The sequence below is a fragment of the Hermetia illucens genome, chromosome 1, assembly GCF_905115235.1.
Source record: "Hermetia illucens chromosome 1, iHerIll2.2.curated.20191125, whole genome shotgun sequence".
Lineage (NCBI taxonomy): Eukaryota > Metazoa > Arthropoda > Insecta > Diptera > Stratiomyidae > Hermetia > Hermetia illucens.
This window is the reverse complement of record NC_051849.1, coordinates 45206777-45227921: the sequence shown is the minus strand read 5'-3', so window position 1 is coordinate 45227921 and position 21145 is coordinate 45206777. Positions and strand designations below refer to the sequence as shown.

The window sequence follows — 21145 nt, the reverse complement described above, 5'->3', positions numbered from 1 at the left end:
CCACTTCTCTTCCGCCTCAGCCCGCCCCGGACGCTCGAATGAAACCTCCCACTTGAGGTCTCCCAACTTTTGTTATCTTATCAAATCGGATTTTTTTCACTTGTGCAACAAACTCCTTCCTTTCTTCCTCAACGGCGAAGACGGAATTCTCCTTTATTCTACGATTTTGCATCTACCATTTTTTTTCAAATTCCAAAGAATAAGCCGGAATTCTGATTTCTCAATACCTCCTGCCTACTGCCCTTCGATATGGTTCGCCTTATTCCAACGGTGCTGGTCTCATGGAGTCTAATGAACCGTCATTCTTATTCATACTCCATCTAATTGTCGAGAAAATAGTGCATAACACAGCAACAACAAAGGTAAATAAATATTTTTGTAGTGACTGAAGATTTCTTTGATTTAGGGTAATGGTAGCAGGTAATTTAAATAAATTATTCGTGTTGATTTTGAAACATGAAGTGAGACGCAACTAAATCTTCAGAGCTAATTTTGGGGAAAAAACTGAAGAGAAAGTAAATTTTTATTTTTAGTTAGAAGGGTCGAAGGGAAATTACATTGTTCTACTTCTGGATGGATGAATGGAGTGGAGAAATAAGAAATCTGGAGCATGGAAATCCTAAAACTTGCTATGCTTGGAAAAAGAATTATATGTAAGAAGGAAAACACTGAAGAAGGGAACAACTAATTCCCGAAATATGGCATTTATTTAATGATGACTTTGTAGCCAAAAAGAAGAAAACGTCTCTAATTTCATCAACGCCAGAATTTTCTGTTTTATGGAGGGAAAAGAAGGAGTGAACTCCTAATTGCTTTGGCCTACTCCTGCAACCCCCTTTATTTTGTAATAATTTTTCTGTAGTTGAAACTTTTCCCACACAGACTTCCTGTATTGAAGGACTTTTTATTACATCTAGAACTTGTTCCTTTTCTAGTAATATATATAGCAAACGGCAGAAGGTGATTACCAAAACTATATACGAGTTCAAAGGTGAGCTGATTTCTTAGTATTGTAGACCATTGACCATGGTTTTTCAAACCCAATTCGATTGCCTTATTACAAAGAATACTAACAATAATAACTCTATAGTATCTATAGCATCTATTATACTATATGAACACCTGTCTGCAGTGATTCGATTGAAATTGGAATTTGAGCCACCTTCCGGTGTAAGTTTCAATGCGCTGCTAACAAAACACACGAATTCATATGAGGGCGTTACTAAAGATCGACTCAGTCTCCCAAACTAGTTAGTAAAGGCGTAAGCAACTCCACGCTGGCAGGTTCTGTGGAGTTGTAGTTAGGCGAGGGCTGACCTGAATTATCAAAATCTCTACCCTAAAATAATCATTTAGCCATCCTCTAACCTGTCGCTTATTACATATTCCTCCTCATCATCATCAACGGCGCAACTACCGGTACCTGGTTTAGGCCTGCCTTTGTATTGTTTTCGTTTGACCAGTGTGATTACATGTTGTTTATTCTTCGGTCTTTGGCGCTCACATTGCCACCAAGTACTTCACCTACGTTTATTAATGTGCAGCCCGATATCTGACGCCAATCACCGCCTGCTCGATCTGGATGAAGGACATCTCGGGTTGTTCTTCCCATAATGTCATTATCATCAGCGTAGACCAGTGGTGGGGTGAGCTCGAAAAGCATGGTGCCTCTCGCATTGACATCTACATCGCGAATCACTTTCTCCAAGGCTATGTTGAAGAGGACGCATGATAGGGCATTTCCTTGTTGTTAATGTTGAATGGTCTCGAGAGTGATCCTGCTGCTTTTATCTGGCCTCGCCCATTGGTGAGGGTCAGCCTAGTCAGTCTCATCAATTTCGTCGGGATACCGAATTCTCTCATAGCCGTGTGCAGTTTTACCCTCGCTATGCTATCATAGGTGGCTTTAAAGTCAATGAAAAGATGGTGCAACTGTCGCCATATTCTAACAGTTTTTCCATTACCTGCCGGAGAGAGAAAATCTGATCTATTGCTGACTTGCCTGTAGTGAAGCCTCTGGACCTAGCAAGGTAGAGGAGAATATCTTATAGTTGGTACTCAGCAATGTGATACCTCTATAATTGTTGCACTGTATGATATCTCCCTTTTTATGTATGAAACAGATAATGCCTCTTTGCCAATCGTCAGGCATTGATTTGCTGTCCCACACCTTGAGCACAGGTTGATGAACCACTTGGTGTAATTAGTCGCCTCCATATTTAACTAATTCGGCTGTAATTCCATCGGCTCCCGGTGACTTATGGTTTTTAAGCTGATAAATTGCCTTCTATGCTCGGTGGTGGCTCACTGGGCTTTTCGAGTTGACAGGTCTGTTGGTTCTCTCAGGCTTCCCTTTTCCGTCTGTGAAGTCGTTTCTCCGCTCAACGGAGTTCGTGATAAGTCTCTGCACATGCTCGCGTTCTTTACATTCATTATCGAAACAGCCCTTCAGACTTTTCTTGGGGTTGGGGTCAAGTATCTTTGTGGTCGTAAGGTTCTTCAGGTGGTTTTGAAAATCATTTCTTGATACTCCATTTCCTGGACATCTATTAGCTGCGGTTATTACAGCATCCATTTCCCCCTTATAGGTGTTACGGAGGGCTATATTGTGAATGGCTTCAATATTCACTCTCACCTGATTTTCAGATTAGATTGCAGGCGGTGTTGTATAATAATTCGAACCCGAAGCACTATGCCGACGAGATAGAGATCCGAGTCTGACATTCATCTGACATTCTGACATTCATCAAGGCTGAGAGGTGGCGGCATTCGCTCAGCACTTAGTTAATTTGTTTGAAACTGGTCCCATCTAGAGACGCCGACCGCTTTTCGCCCAAACCAGGTACTTCCAACAATCATTTCGTGTGATACTGCTAACTGAATAATCCGCAGTCCGTTATCATTGCTATCCTTATGTAAGCTATATTAACCAGCGTTTCGCCTGAATACTGGCTTCGTCGCTACTTGACTGTTGAAATCTCCAAGTATGATATCAGAGACAGGCTTCGAGGGTCCGCTCAACTGCCTCCTAGAAAGTATTCTTCTCCGACTCGGCAGTCTCCTCTGTAGGGAGATAAACGTTTATAAGGCTTATATTACTAAATTTGCCTCGCAAGCGCAGAGTGCATAGCCTTTCGGGTATATTTTCAAAGCTGGTAGCAGTAGGTTTCCTTTTTGGTTGACTAAGAAACCTACTAAAAGCACAGTGTTTACCGGGTGGCCACTATAATATATGGCGCAGTGACTTTTCTCCAGGATACCGGTCCGGTCCAACGTATCTCTTGCAACGCTGTTGTATCAGCATTATATTGAGACAGGATATCGACTAGCTGCTGAGAGAGTCTGGAGACAAAGAGTTGTTTTTTGGTTGGAAGGCCACTGCCAATTGGAGGCTCCTGGTACCAACCACAGGAATGTCTTGATTATAGACAACATTAGTCTACGATTTTAGACGATAGAAGCAAAATTCATTGTCATTTTTTGGTTATCTAAATGCGCACGAAGATTGTACAGATTGGAGTAGATAGGGTCATCCATTTGACAACAATTTTCACATTGTGTCCTACAGTGATATACAGTGATAGGCTGGCAAATGTGCGATATTTGCCTACTATTCCACGGTACCGATAAGAGCGAAAAGTTGGATCTTGTTTCGGTAGTATTTGAATAGTGCCCTGTTCAGACTCGAACCGTATCAAAGGAGTCATTTGGAGGTGTTGGAAACTAGAATCCGAAGGGTAACCATTCTTGGATATTTTTTGCTTTAACTGTTGTAATTCCTGATGCATTTCGGGAAATATATTTTCAGTTAATGGTTCCAAGTGTTGCCGAGAACATCAGAATACTTATGCATGGGATACATGGTACCAGTAAACGATATATTGCAGTAGTTCGTCAACATAAACGATTATGACGAGCTCTAAAGGTTTTCATTCGGAATAGAATATTCGCTTTCCCTCACGTTGAGTTGGAGCAGGCAAGTTCATATATAAATACGTTCAAAGTGCCAACAGGGTTGATTCCTACAAGTTTTCAATACTACTTTGACACTTCACTTACAAGAGCTCATTTTAATTCTATTCTTCGGATCAACTCTGAATATCTTTTATTGTGACCTTCTCTTTTTCCAAAGAATACACTTTGTCATTATATTTTTTCCAAATTTTCAATAAAAGTTTAGCGCCTTTCATATAGAAATAGCGTTCTAATATATCTCTATAACTCTCTTTATAATTCATGAAAAGAATTCAATGGATAATCTCCATTAAAGAATAAAAGCGTCAAGTTTTATAATTAGAAGATTATTTACATACAAAATATAAAATTCAAGGTCAATGAAACAAGATCAAAAGATGAGCAATACGTTCCTCAGGTTTAAAGTCAAATTTCGGATATTCAATCACTGAAATATTCCAAATAATTTGTTGCGAGAACCAGTTTAATTTTTTGCATCTGCAACACAACACAATAATAAATTACAAACTGTATCTTGTACAAGTGAATGAAACACTTTTAGAGCAACTTTAAATCCGCAGACAAGTATGCAAATATAATAAGTAACTTCAAGAAAATCTACTCCTGTGTACCGTCTCCAATTCACATTGGCAAGAACCAGTTTTAGGCATTAATCATGAAACATGAGATTTGAAATCTTTCTTGACTTCAGAAAAATTATGTTTCCAAGAAAAAATATTTGAACAATTCTGGCAGATCCTAAAATTAAAGTATAGAGATCAATGTTCCCAAGCAGGATGTAAAAAAAGAAAAAAATTCTGGAATTTCAACTTGGTTTCCGTTTTATTTAAATTTTATTCGAAAGATTTAATTTTGATAAATAGCTTTGATACTAAGATATTTTATTTCACACTCGTGGTTTATTCGTGGGATTCAGTAGAAACAATATCTTACAGGAAAGAATGTACGGAATTGCACTTGATGTCTGCTTCGCTTGGATTCGAGAATTCACATGGGCTTCCCCTTCCAAACACATCAAGCACAAGTATCCTTATAGGTCTTCCAGTTTAAGAACTAACGTTTGTTCTATATATACAAAATTCTATTCTGATAGTACCCTCCGTGTCACCATTACACGGTGAGTGATTCGTCGGTGAAGATTATTCTATCTATCTATCTATCTATCTATGGCAGCAGGACAAAGTCAGGCAAGTCAAGTGGAGGACTTGTTAGCACTGATGAAGGGAACAAGTGATTCCCGAAATATCGGTATTTGCAACAATAAATATATCTACACCAGCGAAAAAAAACAAGTTTTTTATTATTTCAAATAATTAATCGCATAATTACGCTCAGTTGAAAAGAAGTCTGAACGTACCACAATACAGAACTCGAAAAGAACTATAACATGATTTTGATTTTTTGCGCGTTTGAAAAGTTTTTTTTTTGCTTCGGTTTATCTTTTGTATATTTACTCGATTCATCTATTATTGCATCGCATCGTAGATTCGAACCTCACCTTCCGTAACAATGTATTTCATGACCGATTCATAGCCAGAGGGGTTTTCATGGAACGCGTTAACACCACATTCTTTTTATCACCGAACTTGTGTATTATTGAATCAATTGACGTGTGCAAAGTCTGAGAGCCAAACGATGTTTCAAAAGCCATTGACTTGATGCTTGTGTGCCAACATAGTTAAAAAGATCTAGAATTGTTAATTGACAGTTTTGGGTACAAGATTTTTGGTTTGCTTTACGGACTTCACAATGGGTATTGACCGTCCCACAATACGATTCTTGTCTTCAATGCACTCTTTACTTTCTTTGGACAATTTATGCCAATCAATAACAATTGCCCTTGACATAATTACATTAGTCCCCGCAAAAGCGAATTTTGTCAGACACAACAAAGTTTAAGGTAAAAATTTCACTCGCAGCACAAATTTCACAGTAACTTCTTTGATCCAAGTAATCATGCAATATAAACCAAATAAAGAATAATTTAAACTAATTACAACAGTTACTTTGAAAAGATACATACAGACGGTAACCAAACGCCGCCTCCTCTTAAATATCGTTTGCACCTAACCCAAGAACCAGTCTTCACTTTGATGGGAAATTTTTCATTTCAATGACCTTCTATGACCACAAGCTTTAAATTCCAATTCACGATCTTATGTGACCTCTTTTTCCTGTAATCAAAACTAGTATCCTTGCCACCCCTTATTACCTGATGATTGGTTGAACACATATAAAAGTAAATTAAACTTAATCATGTCTACTCCTTAGCATAAAATATGGTGGCCGTAGACCTCTATGTGGACTATAGCAGGTCAACCACAGCTATGCGACATCTCTATCCGTTCCTGGTAATGTGCCTCAATTTACTCCACAAATTTCTCAAAAGTTTGAACTCTTGCTCCACTGTTCTGTGCCATGTTTCTGGGGCCACCCGCTCATCGACAATCTCAGGATACCGGATTCCAATGCATGGCATAGTCAGTCGCGGAGTTCCTGCCCAATCTTAATGTGTGACCTACCCACTGCCACTTTTGGTTTGTGATCAATACGTTCATTAGATCTTCGACGAGAATACCCAGATGAAACGATGCTGGCATGCTTTCATAAAACCTTGCAGTTTTCGAGCAATAGCGAAACAGACTCCACTTGATGTTATTGTTAAGAAAGATCAGCATTTCCAGTTTTAAAAAAAAAAACAGCGAAAGTTGATTTAGTGCTGTTAATATATCGAGCGACATAAGTTCCGTGCAACCGTCGGCGGAAACAACGCTTTCCAGATATGTAAATTGTTGGACATATCATCCACAAGAGGAGGAACTTCACCCGATGGTATACAATTGAGAATCATAGTAAAGGACTTCTTCAGTTGCTCACACTCACCTATCAGGTGGTCAGTTTATGGAGGAGGAGAGGAAGGTCCCCTCTACAATCCTGATTAGAACTCGTAGCAGCAAATCTGATCCCTCTTAAAAAGTTATGGCCCCTTTATTAAAATCGGTTTACCCTCTGTCTGTTTGTCTGTCACACGCACTGTTCTCAAAAACGGCTGTTCCAATTGAGACTAAATTCGATGGGAGATGGAAATTTAGAGTTGGGGGTGCACATTTTTTTAACCGAATATGATCATGTAGAGTGTCCAAAGAAATATCTCAATTAGTACTTTTCAAATCATCTGTTAGTTTTGAAGCCGGTTGCGGTTACGGAGTGAGTGAGTCATAAAGGGTCACTTAAATTAAGGAGCCATTCTCAAAAACTGCCCACCAGAAAATAGTATAATAATAATATATTAATATATTCTTAAAATTCACGTCGAACCTTTGTGAATATGTAAAGGGTATGCAAGAAGAAGGAGAAAGAACTTCTTCTCTAATCGCGCTTCTTTGATGGTAAAACGGTTGAGTTTAACCCACCATTTATAAAATTCTCAGTTCCTTAAGATCGTTTCTCTGGACAACCAAATCTTGTAACTTTCTTCTGAAAGATAGAGACACTTTTGTAGGTAACCCAAGGCTGCTCATCAGTGTTCGTCAGCCGCACCGCGTTTTGAGGGTCAGGGCTTTGTTATCTTCTGAGCATGATGGTCAGAAGGTAACCTCTAACTGCATTGCTGATCGCGATGTGGGTGACTTGACTAAACGTTCGTAGTCGGTCAGTCGAACTCCAGCTGACATTGTGCCAGGCCCTGTACGCGAATATATACAGCCGATCATAAAGTATTAAAAGTTACTGAAATCTACGAGGATCTCTTTATTGCTGCAATGGTCAGCAAGAAATATCCGAACAAGATATTCCCAGAGTCCACCTCCGCATTCACATCATAAATCACGATCATAATGCCACTTTGAAGAAGCCGCCTGCATGAAAGCATCCTTCACCACTCTGTTGGTGAAGTGCTATGTACTATGTAAATGGAATGTCCATTGAACTAGACCGGAATCTTGCAAAAGGAGCTGATGTGAGGGACTCGAGACCTTGTTTCTACAGCAGGAAAGCTCCAAAATTTGTATCACTTTCGATTGTGTTTAACGATAAAAAGGGACTGAGTGTATTCTTAAATCCCAGCTCAATGGACAATTTTTTATTTCCAAAATCCAAAATAAGAAGTTCAAACTATTAAAAAACACATGCCCGTTATACAGTTGCTATTCACCCCTTTGGGGTTGTAGCGCATCGACCGCACGTACGCGCTATTGTACCCGATTCACTGAAATGCGCTTTCACTCTCCCCTCGACTTCCCGAGACGCCCGCACTTTTCCTCTACTCTTCTGCGCCAAGTGCCTTGGAGCGACCCATTCATCGACCATCTCGAAAGAGTAGATTCCACTGCATAGTGTAACGAAACTTGTTACCTCTCCTTTATATGTAACCATCCACTGCCATTTCTGCTTCTCGATCACATCGCTCATAGAAAATAGGCCTGTGCACCTATCAAGTTCTTTATTTAAAATAGTATTAGGTTAGCGTACCCTGATGATACATCGCAAACAAGTGTTCATGAAGGCTCGAAGCTTTTGAGCGACGGTGTGTAACCCCCGCATGCATAGCAACACAGAAAGAACACTGGTACCGAACATTCTCAACTTGATCTTGTTGTTGAGATAACTGTATTTCCATATTCTAGTTAGTGTAGTGGTAGCGAATCTAGAAGTTTTGATGGTGTTTATATTCAGTTCAATTCTATATGCCTCGAACTCCAAAGCGTAGTCAAAGCGTTTGAGGGAAGATGTCATCGTCCAATGAACTCTTGCACGTCCTCCGGATCAGGTAGCATAAAGAACATCACCGATAACGAGAAGAATTGATATCGGTGACAAGATGCAACCCTGGGGGACTTAGGTTTGGACCTTACAACCCTCTGACATTTTATCTCGGCACAGCAGGTGCACCATCATATACCGCTGTGATAATAGACATTAGCTTCTCTGGAATGCCTCTTATACTCCCTGTTCACACTGTCAAAAGCTTTTTTGCAATCGATGAAGGGTAGGTGCAGCGAAGGTCTAACATGAACTCCACGTACGGATCCAAAATTATCCGTATAGTGTTAATGTGGTCAATGGCTGGGAATCCGGAGCGGAAGCCAGACTGCTCTTTGACGATCAAGCTTTCAGGATATGTTTTAATACGTTCTAGGATTATTTTAGTTATTATCTTTGAGATGGCAGAGAACATGTCCTATTGTCCTATTGTCATATCCGTAACAAGAGCCATTCTTTGTAATCTTAACGATCATCCCCTTCTTCTGCTCCCTGGAAAGTAGCAGATCTGCAGAAACTGTAAATGGAGTTATAAATAGCTCTTCGGGAAGACCGTCGGCGGCTGAGTGCATTGATGGTTGAAATGATTTCTCTTCTGTTTGGAGGATCATTTCATCCATAAGAGGAAAAACTTCACCGGATGTGATGCTGTTAAGAACCGTGGTGAAGTATTCTTTCCACCTCTTCAGCTGCTCGTCATCCTGGATAAGGGATCGACACTTCACGCCTTCACAGGACAATTGAAAGGCTTGCAACCGGGAAATTCCTTCATGATGCGATAAACACTTCTGAAATCATTACGTTCCGCGGCATCTGCTACACTACGGTGAACTTTCGCCTGGTATCACACCTACCACAACTCGGAGCAGCTTCTACGATTCCACAGTTAGCCCGATGTTTTGGCGCTCCTTCGGCATATGGTCTACGACCTGCGAATCACCTGGAAAAGAAACATTATTCAATGCATCCGCCGACCAATCAGGAATATAGCTCTTCCACTGTCGAATGAAAGCTGGATCATACAAGCAATCGATATTGAATTTAAGGGGTCGCAGCTCCCCAATCCTACGGGAAGTGGCGGACGCAACACGCAAGTGAACGTAAGCGACCATCAAATGGTGATCCCTTTCGAGATCGATGTCAGCGCTTCTCTTGTTACGTACATTCTGAAGAAAATTCCTAATCTACAGCTGTTTGCAAAGTGGTCAGTCTGATTACTCGTACGACGTCGATCAGTTGAAATCCAACCCCCCTTATGGCGAGCTGCATGCTCGAACAATGTGCCACAATTGATGAGGCAATGGACGCTATAGAAATTCACGAATCTGCAACCAACACCGTGTTTCCCCATCATATGTCAAAGCATTGTCATTACCCCCTTGGCATTGAGAGGTCCCATCACAATCACAACGCCAGCTTTAGGAAGTATCTCTTGAACTGCATGCAATTACTCGTATAAGAGAGAAACTTGCCTCTCCACTATATCGGAAATCTCCATTGGTGCATAGCACTGTACAATTGTGATGCTCATTAACGTGGAAGTGAAACCCACAGTCAGCCAGCAGCTTCAAGGTTAAGAGCAAACATCTTGCGGTAACCTTTCGAAACAATCCGACTCCGGTGCCATTAGCTTGGCAAGCGGGAGAGAATATTCTCCAAAGTCGCACCATCTTGCATACGCACATTCCAGAAGCCAATGTAGTCCGTTTTCGATAGCCGTGCTCTCAGTCCATATTTAAGACGCTGTTAACGGTTCATTGAGTAGCAAGAAACTTTGAAAATTTGCAGAATGCTGCCCCATAAATTTCTACCACTTTCGATTGTATTTTCCGACCAGAAGGAAATACTCTGAGTGGATTCTTAAATCCCAGTCCAATAGGCAATCTTTTATTTCTAAAATCAAGCAAACAAGAATATGGATATTTGTAATTCCAACTTTATAGCATCAAATATAAAAAGCTAGAGTTAGAGATTAAATGCAAGGTCTCAATACTGTCTTAGAAGCCGAGATAAAATATATGAGTGGGAAGACCCCCATCAAAAAAGAACAACTACACCGGAAGAGATATCTAGGGTGGGATATGTGGACTATAAAATCATATTTGGTTTCTATTATTTAAATAAAATTATAGAAAAAATATTTCTCAGGTTTGGCACCAATCTAATAAATTAATTTTTGTTCAGTTTAATTGAATGAATTATAGTTTGAAGAGGGTAATATTTAGAAACCCATCTAAGACTCAGGAAATAATCTAGGCTTTATTTTTTGTTAGTACACTAACTAGCGAAAGAAACTTTTACCTTTCAGCGGAAATTAGGGTCTGCAGGTCGCTAAAAGCAAATCGTCTGCTGAAAATAATGGAGAGGAGGTTTATCCTCATCCTTCCTTGACAATTAACTTGATTTATAATCAGGAAGTTGCATTAATATTCAAAGTCATCGTAATTTAACAAAGAAAAAGCCGGGAATGTCATTTGAATCCGCAGGTCAACATTCGTCTGGCTATAAACGGGGTTCAGACGTACATAAGTGAAGAATGCAATCATTCAATCAATAATGCATTATTATGATATGCTTGGTGATGCCTCAAGATTTATGTTATTTAAATGGTTTCAACTTCTTATCATTTTCCTGGTGAATTCAGAGATAACCTCAGATTAATTTCACTAAACCAGTTGATTTCTTTCCAATGGAATGCATCTCTCCCAATTCATAAATAATGACTATTTTGTATGAATGCCATTCCATTTCACCGGAATTTAATATTACGCTTTAAAATCCACACGTTTACGCTTAACATGAAAAGAAAAGAAAAACATCTTGAAATCGTCTTCATCAATGTTGCACATCCGCTCTCAAACAATATTCACCTATTTCTGGTGTGAGTAATCAAACATCAGTTAGCGAGTTCCACCCATTTCAATCAATCAATGGTCAAAAGTCTTAATTTTCGTGGGAAAAGCTATACCGTAAATATCATACGCTTAATGACTTCCATTACCAGTTTGACTACAGCCAGCGGCCTCGCCACTTTCACCATATATAACGCATAACATACTGACAATAAACAAAGTACAAAATGACTTTAAAAATTGGAAGATGCTTCGAAGTCCAATATCTTGCTAGTTAGTGGCCTTTGAAGAGTATGTACTTCCATTCATGTATTTACAAATATGTATACACTACACACTACAAATCGAATGACCTTTGTGCACTTTGCAGCTATTTGCCATATACGCGAAGAAGTTGCGCTTGAAGATACTTTTCACTTTTCTTTTCGGTGTAACTTTCATGTTATTAACGAAGATACAAGGCACTGACTACACAGTACCTCTAGACGCCAAGTGTACGGGTAGGTACTTGCCTTCCTGGAATGTAATCACACTTGAGCTCAGGGTCCATTCGTATTTGATTAGCGCTAATGAAATATCGATGTACCCAGTTCAGTTACATCTTCTGAAAACATGTTAACGTATCTCTTCAGAACTAAGTCGCTTTTCACCTGTCACGCTGAAGCATTTTTAGATTCATTGTTTTTCCTTCGAAGAGAGCTTGATTCAAGTATTGTTCACATTCCGAAGAAAGACAGAATAATAATAGTTTGGGAAAATATGCTCCTGGAATCTGATGCGACTTTTCAGCGAAACTTGACGAACGCAGATTTCATGTGCCTGTGAAGAACTCCCAGAAATTGCATGGTTTTGCATTAAATGCTCATTAAACAGCAGGAAAACTTGTTCTTGATTACCATCTGGATATACATCTTTTTCCGTATACGCTGCTCCTTTAATAATGAGCCTCGCGGCCATTCAACAAGAGAAGTGAAATAAATACTGATCAAATCAAATCTTTGATCTTAAAGCAAGCACCTTTGTCATATTAGGCCGCGACCTTTTCGGGTGTTCTTTAATCTGATCAAGAGTTGATACTTTGATACTTTAACTATGTACATTCAATCCTACTGTTCAGACGTTACCATCAAGGTATTCCTACGAGTACAATGTGATGGGCTTACGATTCCCGCGATTGCCTAGGTCATGATTTCTGTCTGCCCCTTGAGATGAATCCGATAAATTGGATTTCTAGAAAAGCCATGAAAGTGCCAGTTTCAGCGCATTGCTTGCGGCGTTGTTTGCAATAATTATTCATTGCATAAGATTGAGAATTTAAGGTATTTACGCTGGGAACGTGGACTGGGTCGGGACCGCCGGAGGCGACACTCGAACAGTGTAAAACTAGTTAAGTCAATCAACTTTACAGCGTATAATTATAAGCGTTGCGAAACTAACAATAAAGAGAGCATGGTACAGATCTGCGGGCTGACTACCACCCATGAGAAATATGATCTTGACAATGCGCTAATTGCATAAGCTTTAATTTCTTCCTCCAATTTTTTTCTGTTATTACGTTTGAACCTTACATACATATGTACATAATTATGTTTCACCATAATCGTATTATTTTCATATTAATCAGGATTAGTTAAGTGGACATTTGGAACTAAGTTTACGAAAAAAGCCTCAGGTGTTAAGCTAGTCATTTGTAACCCAAATACGCAAAATATCATGTAATGCTAATACGTTGATTGCTGTTAGGACCAGTATCTGTTCTGCGAATTAAAATGTAAATTAGGAACACCAGTCCTAGTTGTGTAAGGTGTTCTACATTGCGACCCAAACAATACGACAATATTAGGTATATTGGTAGATCCGTCTTCGCTGCGTTGTTCAAGATTGAGAAATGCAGTTATCTCAGCGCCAACCAAATTAAAATTGGTCCATGCTAATGTCCTTTCTGTGTTGCTATATGAGAGTAACACATGGACGGTGACCACCATTGCCCAAGCCTCCGTTAGAATTGGCTTGGAGTACACTGGCCCGAATAATTTCGAACGAAGGACTTAGTTAGCACACGGACAAAACACCCGAGGACGTGTTGGTCAGAAGGTGGAAGTGGCATTGGATAGGTCATACAATAAAAATTGTGGCAATTTCATAGCTGCTTACGCCAAGCATTGGAATTCACTTTCGTAAGGTAGCGGACGAATGTGTCGCCTCACAAAGCGCAGGACAGTGTAGGAGGGGAGAAAATGATCGGGAAGTTTCAGCAAACCATCAATAATGACCGGTAGGCGTGGTTGATTCGCTGTCTCTTTTTCAGGGGTAACTGGAAATCAGAAATATTACCATGGAAACTGATCGCCAATGGCAAGAAGACCTAATTATGAGATGGGTAGGTGATGTATCTAATATTACCATCGCCAAGCGAGACCCAAACATTACAACATTTCCACATCACGAAGCATCATCGCGTTACCAAGCACCACCGCATTACCAAGCATAACCGCATTACCAAGCATCAACGCATTACCAAACCTCATCACATCATCTAGCATCATCGTATTACCAAGCATCATCCCGTTACCGAGTATCATTCCATTACCACGCATCATTGTATTACCTCAACGCATCAACGCATTGAAAATGTGATGTAATATAGTATCACCTAATATTAGTGCTCTTCATAGTATCGGGCTGGGGTAGTTTTGCGCTTTGGGCTTACTTTTTCCAGTTGTCAGTAGGCTAAAAAATGATGGTTTGAATTGGCATTTTGTTAGCCAAAGTCTTAAAATGAAAGATTGCCTTCGAAGATAAGGCTAAAAGTAATTAGTAATATATACAAATACCTATTTCCGGGAACAACTCTCCCCTTCTTCAGTGTTTTTAAAAAATGTGCTTCAAAATTTGGGTTTTTATAGCTACTCCTGTGATTATAATTTCTTAATTAAACTTCTATTCTTCTCCTAGCCCTTGCTAAAAGTTCCACGGAGGTGGAAAAATTGTCGCCCATGTCCATGTTTAGTCTTTTTTCCGGGGGAATTTTTGAGATGTGGAGATTCCCGTAGAAGTCTAGTTTCCTAACGTCGTTCAATTCCTTCAAAACATTGGTGTTGTCCAACCACAAACGGTGTCCCTGATCTATTATATGTCTGCATCCGCGGGCTTTCCGTGTGGGTTATTCTTATTTTTAGCGGATTCGGCCTCCTTTATGTGTTCTAACACCCAGGTGTGGACTAGCCGTTTTGTTTGCCTTACGTAAATGTTGTCGCAGTCTGGACAGGAAATCTTATAAATGCTCCTTTTTTCAGTACGCTCTTTTTTGTCCTTGACTGATTGTAACTGGGTCCTAAGTAGGTATCGTTTACACATTTATGCAGCCGCCTTTTGATGTTCTGCGCCGGGCCCGTGTAGGTTAATGTTATCCATTGCCTAAGTTCTGTGTTCACCTCCTGGAGGAAGGTATTGTCTTGAGGCCTGGCGTAGTTTCTTTTTGGTCCAATTTTCGATGAGGTTCCAGTTGTACCCGTGTTGAAAATTAGCTACATCCTGGAAACAGCCAAGAAAACCGGATACAACAGGAACCTCATCGAAAATCGGATCAAAACGAAACTACGCATGACTTCCAAGCACACTTTAATGGTAATTCCTGGGTTCCAATTGTCACAATGCCTTAATGGTAGTTGTGTTTCTCTGTCTAGTAGAAATTCCTGGTTGGAAGATCATTTCTTCAAATGAAATCCACCTTTTTCCAGTACTGTTATGAGTTCTTGTTGCAATTGCTTGGCTTCCTGGAGGGCATCACCCCAAACTTCCGAAATAATTCATTCATTCATTCGTTGTGTCTTCCGTAGAGACAATGCTCTTAAGGTCTGCATTCGGAGATTTTATATACATGGGTCCAAGTAGTACCCATCCCAACTTTGTTTTGAGCGCGCAGGATGAGCCCCGCTTGAATTCAAGTAACACAAATACGCCATATTACATCGGCTTCCAGTAGAACGTAAATATTATTTGGATATTACATTTTTTCCACGGCTGACAAGCCTTCATTGTAGTGAATCATCGAGGTAAAAAGCCGTAGAATATTCTCCATCGACCGTAGTTGCCGTCAAACTATGGAATGGTTATCCGCTTCAATCTGATCCGCTTGAAACCGCAGATCAAGTGGGTGGGGTCGGATTTGTTCAAGGCGGACTGGCACGCTTTTGGATGTCCCTCCTCGCCATAACTTTGAAGAAATTAGGAGAATTACGATTGTTGGCGTTCGATTTATGATTTTAATGAGGTGAGGTCACCGATGTCGAATGAGGCGCAAACGTGACTAGCCGCAGGCTCAGTTTAGGGCCATCTGGCTTCGCCGTCGAGCTGGTAAGATGTTTCGCGGGCAGTGTGGGGGACATGTCTTGAGTTTCGAGATGCTCAGCAATCTCCTGCGGGGAGTAAGTATGATCCAGACTAAGAAGTGGTGTAGTCCTCTTTAGATGGAGCCGCCTGATTCCTTTACCAACGTTGCAGCCATGTACTTTGTCTTGCCTTCAATAGTACGCAGCCTAATATCTCGCGCCTCCCGTTCGATCTTGATGAAAGCAGTTTGTTCATCTCAGGCTGTTTTTTTCCATTATATTATCATAATATCGTCAGTATAGGCCAGTACGCATTTATATCAGAGTCTCTGTGGATGGTCTAGAGATTGGTTTGGTTCAGCCTAATCGGTCCTATGGTCTTACACAGCTTTAGCTTGGCTATGCTTTTATAGGTGACTTTGAAGTCGATGAAAAGATGGTGCAACTGATCGCCATATTCCAACGGTTTTCCTTCGATTGCCGCTGATAAAAATTCTGACCTGTTACTGATTTACCTGCATTTGCTTTGGTTTTTAGTAACATTGCCTTAGAGTCTGGGTCTTTAGGCACGCTAATGAAATTTGTCTCACATCGCCGTTCGTGCAGTGCACTCGGTATATCTGCTTCAATTGTAGCGGGGACACAGCAAGGGTGCGATCGGTTTTGAATGTTCCATTGCTCTACAAACTAGTTTATAAACCAGGCGTCTAGACAATGCCTCGTTGAATAATAGTCACTACGGTCTAAGGTAGTAGGAATGTACATAGAGGTAAACTTCGATTTTGCTGAATTATTATGGCTTTCCTGTTATCGTGGAATAAAAAACCAAGTGTTTCTGAGTGTCTTAAAGGACAAAAAACTTAAATTATCGGACAAGCAACCTGCTTGATTCACCTTGTTAGTGGTATTCCCAAAGATATCGGATTTTTAAACTAAGCAAGGTAAACCACGACCAATTTAATAACCCTAGCAGCTGCATTATGACCTGGCCTACGTCATCTCTCCATCCTGGGCAAGCCCCGTACAACTTCCACTTATTCCTAGTAAAAAAATCAATTGTGGAATCCCAAAACTCATATACTAAAATAAACCAATTAATAATATAAAAAGCAAATAGCATAGAAGATATGGCAGACCCTGTCTCAGGAGGACGAATGTCATAGGCCAGGACACCAGACAGCTGTTATTGAATTGGTGGACTTTGGCTTATTAAGACAGACCGGGAACTGGTTGTTGCACCGTTGATGGTGAAATCACAATGAGTCCACAATATGAAAAACATTTTTTTTTTATATTTTACCGTTACGTTATATGTTATAAATAAATACTTGATGGTATATAGAATCTAAGCTTATTAACTACAACAGCAATAATTTCTAACAAATAGTGATTTTCTCACAACAGATTTAAATTGTCTGCATTCATATTAACGCTTCCGCCTTTTCGACTTGCGCCTTCGGCTACGACTTCGGCTCTTTGATCTGTGACTTCTTGACCGCCTGCGTCGTCTAGCGCTCCGATCTTCAAGATCAAAATCAACATCTCCATCTTCCAAATCGTCCTCTGCTTCATCTTCGGTGAGGTCCAGTGAATACTTGGCTCCATGTTTTTGAAAAAATCCATATTCAACCCCCTTCTCAAGAACCTTCTTCACTGGTTCTTTAATTTGACTCGGCTCCACCTGTTTAAAATATTAAAACTACACTAAAATTGTCATCATAAAGGGGTGTTTGGATCACCTATATTAAATTATACAAATCTAGAATAACAATGAGATCACCCCCTTACCTGCTGCGTTTCCGCCACATATTTGATAATATTAGTTAGTGTCGACGGTTCATTTATTGACTTCAAAGCGCTCATGACAATTTCACCGTTCTTTTGGCGAATAGATTTAGCATCATACATCCCCGCCATACTGAATAGCTTATAACATTAAACGGATTGTACGAATTATAAAAAAGAAATAACTGAAATAATGCACTAAAATTTTCAATAGTTTTTCAATTGAAATTGGTTACGATGTCGAACAGAAAATTTATTTGATAACTCTCAAAAATGTCGCTCCAATTTCAATGCTGCATATTTACAAACAACTGTCAAACGAAGCAAAGTCATAGTCACTTACGATTTTTCGAATGTACAGGCTGCAAACAGCAAGTACAGTTTTGGTTTTTACATATTGTATCGAATTTAGCAGATCATTTTTAAAATTACTACCAACGGTCTTAACGGCCAACCCGAAGGTGTGATCTTTGCTAGATCCATTGCCTGCAGGAAAGTAAAACGCTGGATTGCACGCTGGAAGGCACACCAATCTATGGCATATATTTCCGCCTGCTTACCCATTGGGTCAAAGTACATTTACTCTTACGATCACCTGTCATCATCATCATCAACGGCGCAACAACCGGTATCCGGTCTAGGCCTGCCTTAATAAGGAACTCCAGACATCCCGGTTTTGCGCCGAGGTCCACCAATTCGATATCCCTAAAAACTGTCTGGCGTCCTGACCTACGCCATCGCTCCATCTTAGGCAGGGTCTGCCCCATTTTCTTTTTCTACCATAGATATTGCCCTTGTAGACTTTCTGGGCTGGATCATCCTCATCCATACGGACTAAGTGACCCGCCCACCGTAACCTATTGAGCCGGATTTTATCCACAACTTAACGGTCATGGTATCGCTAATAGATTTCGTCGTTGTGTAGGCTACGGAATCGTCCATCCTCATGTAGGGGGCCAAAAATTCTTCGGAGGATTTTTCTCTCGAACGCGGCCAAGTATTCCCAATTTTTCTTGCTAAAAACCCAAGTCTCCGAGGAATACATGAGGACTGGCAAGATCATAGTCTTGCACAGTAAGAGCTTTGACCCTATGGTGAGACGTTTCGAGCGGAACAGTCTTTGTTAGCTGAATTAGGCTTTGTTGGCGGACAACAACCGTCCGCGGATTTCATCATCGTAGCTGTTATCGGTTGTGATTTTCGACTCTAGATAAGAGAAGTTATCAACGGTCTCAAAGTTGTATTCTCCTATCTTTATTCTTCCCGTTTGACCAGTGCGGTTTGTTGTTGCTGGTTGGTTGGTTTTTGGTGCTGACGTTGCCACCATATATTTTGTCTTCATTGATGTGCAGCCCAAGATCTCACGCCGCCTGCTCGATCTGGATGAAGGCAGTTTATATGCCTCGGGTGGTTCTTCCCATGATGTCGATATCGTCAGCATAGGCCAATAGTTGGGTAGACTTAAAGAGGATCGTACCAATTCTTCTTGGTTTAAACTCTGCATGTTTCAAATTTCTTATCGAAATGAAACTTAATTTTCATGGTCTCCCTCGGTATCAGTAACTCTGGAAACCACCTAGAAAGAATGTCAATCTTCGTTTATTTAGATATCTCTTGCCTACATTTGTATGTGAATTTGAAAAAGAGTCAAACCCAGAAGGACCTCTGGGAATGCCTGCATGGCGTAGCATAGCATGTTCACATCGCTCTAGTGGTGTACACTTAACTCAAACTTTGAAGTTTCTGTAACTTCTTGACGGTTATGCCAATATTACCGCCTCATAGGTCATCATGGGCATTACTACTGCATACGTACGTGTTCCACAATAGTTTTTAGTCTATTAAAATTCCCAAATACTTGACTTCTGTTTCCTGTTCAACTTCTTTGCAACGCAGTCCACTGGCTCTCATGTAATCAGGCTTGCGCTCCCTAGTGAATAGTACCATGACGGTATTGGCTCGATTGATGTTTAGCCCCGCCGGACTGCACAAGTTACTAGTAATTCTTAACCCCCATGGGATTCTGTCACATAAATATCCCTACAGGTTTTTTATAATTCATCAACAACTACTCTCCACATTAGCGGTGATAGTACCCCATTCTGTGAACAACCTTACGTTGTGTTCATGCCAATAGGATTCGTGCCAGTTAGTACTTCCACTTGCCTGTTTTATAACATTTTGCCCATGCAGAAAACCAGGATGTTTTCTGACCCTCTGGTTGTATTTCTGCATGCGATAATATTGTCAAAAGCATCTTCGATACCCAAAGAGCATACAGAGCTACTCCTTTGGTATCTATTGCATCGCATAATATATCTGCCAGCTGTGTCGATTGATAATCCTGCTCTTTAAGAATGTTGGCGTAGGTGTAAGGCATTTCAGGTTAGAATGCTATCTCTAATGTAATTGCTTCTCCACTGTTTTCACCATAACGGATATAAGCCAAATTGGTCTGAAAAAATTATGGTGAAAAGGATGCTCTTTATCCGCTTTCGAAAGGAAATTGACTTTTCCCCGCACTTATGCCTTTGGTATGTGTCCCAAGCCTATACTGCTTTTTAGCACTCTTAGGAGAAATCCTAGATTGATACTTTGGAGTAGTGTACTCCATGTGATTTCAATGGTTTAAAAGTTCCCACTGGCCTTCTTTCTCTAGCTTCCCGGTAAATGTGTTTTAAGAAGCAAGCATACCCTGTCCTTCTCAGCTCGGTAAATGTTGCATTTTTAGACAGATGGAGTGGAATGTTCTGAATTTCCCTACAATCTTGATGATGAATCTGTAGTTTGATCAATCCACTCACAAAATTTCCTTAAGTTATTGTGCTTTTCTTCTCTGATCACATTACTGTTAATGCATTTTTGTATGACGAGTGCTTCGTTTGTTTTTCCCGGTTGAAGAACTTTTGGACCTTCTCATTCTAGCTAGGGTCCTGATCGACCAGCTTGCCGTATACACGTTCGTTTTCGATATTACTTTTACACGAGCCTGCTCGGATTGCTTACATTAGAATCAAAATCTGTTCTCCTGGGATTCTTTATTACTCTCTCCATCTTACATTTGCCTCCACTTATTATTCTTGTCATCGGCGTAACCTCCAGTTTCAGACAAACCCACTCGTAAGAGTATTCTCTAGGTTTATATATAGAACCTTTTTCTTTAATCCTAGTCATAAATATTGGTATGTTTCCTACACTGTACACTTTTAACTTAGTGGTAATGATAAATTCGGGAAGGTAATTGTTCTTTTGATTGGAGGCGCTACTTCCACGTGTATTGACATCGTTGAGTAGAGCCGGTAGCACCTCCTCCTCTTCTCACAGAACTTTATCAGTCCAACGACTTCCAATTGCCTGCATACTTTTTCCCTAAAGACACACAAAAATTTGCCCCGGTAGACCCCGGGTTATTGAGGCAACATGATTCTAATGTCATCTTTG

At 40.3% G+C, this 21145-nt stretch overlaps 2 protein-coding genes across 5 annotated transcripts in view; one reads left to right on the top strand and one right to left on the bottom strand.

The window, feature by feature from the left end:
• The window catches only part of LOC119661641 (transcription factor SPT20 homolog), a 63989-nt gene that overhangs the window by 29937 nt on the left and 12907 nt on the right, over positions 1-21145 (top strand). The gene's annotated exons all lie outside the window — the stretch shown is intronic.
• LOC119661642 lies at positions 17189-18022 on the bottom strand. Its single transcript, XM_038071073.1, has 2 exons — positions 17708-18022; positions 17189-17600 (listed from the first exon to the last, which is right to left on the bottom strand). Exons 1-2 carry the CDS (start codon positions 17834-17836, stop codon positions 17346-17348), a joined length of 384 nt encoding a protein of 127 aa, XP_037927001.1. The 5' UTR covers positions 17837-18022; the 3' UTR covers positions 17189-17345.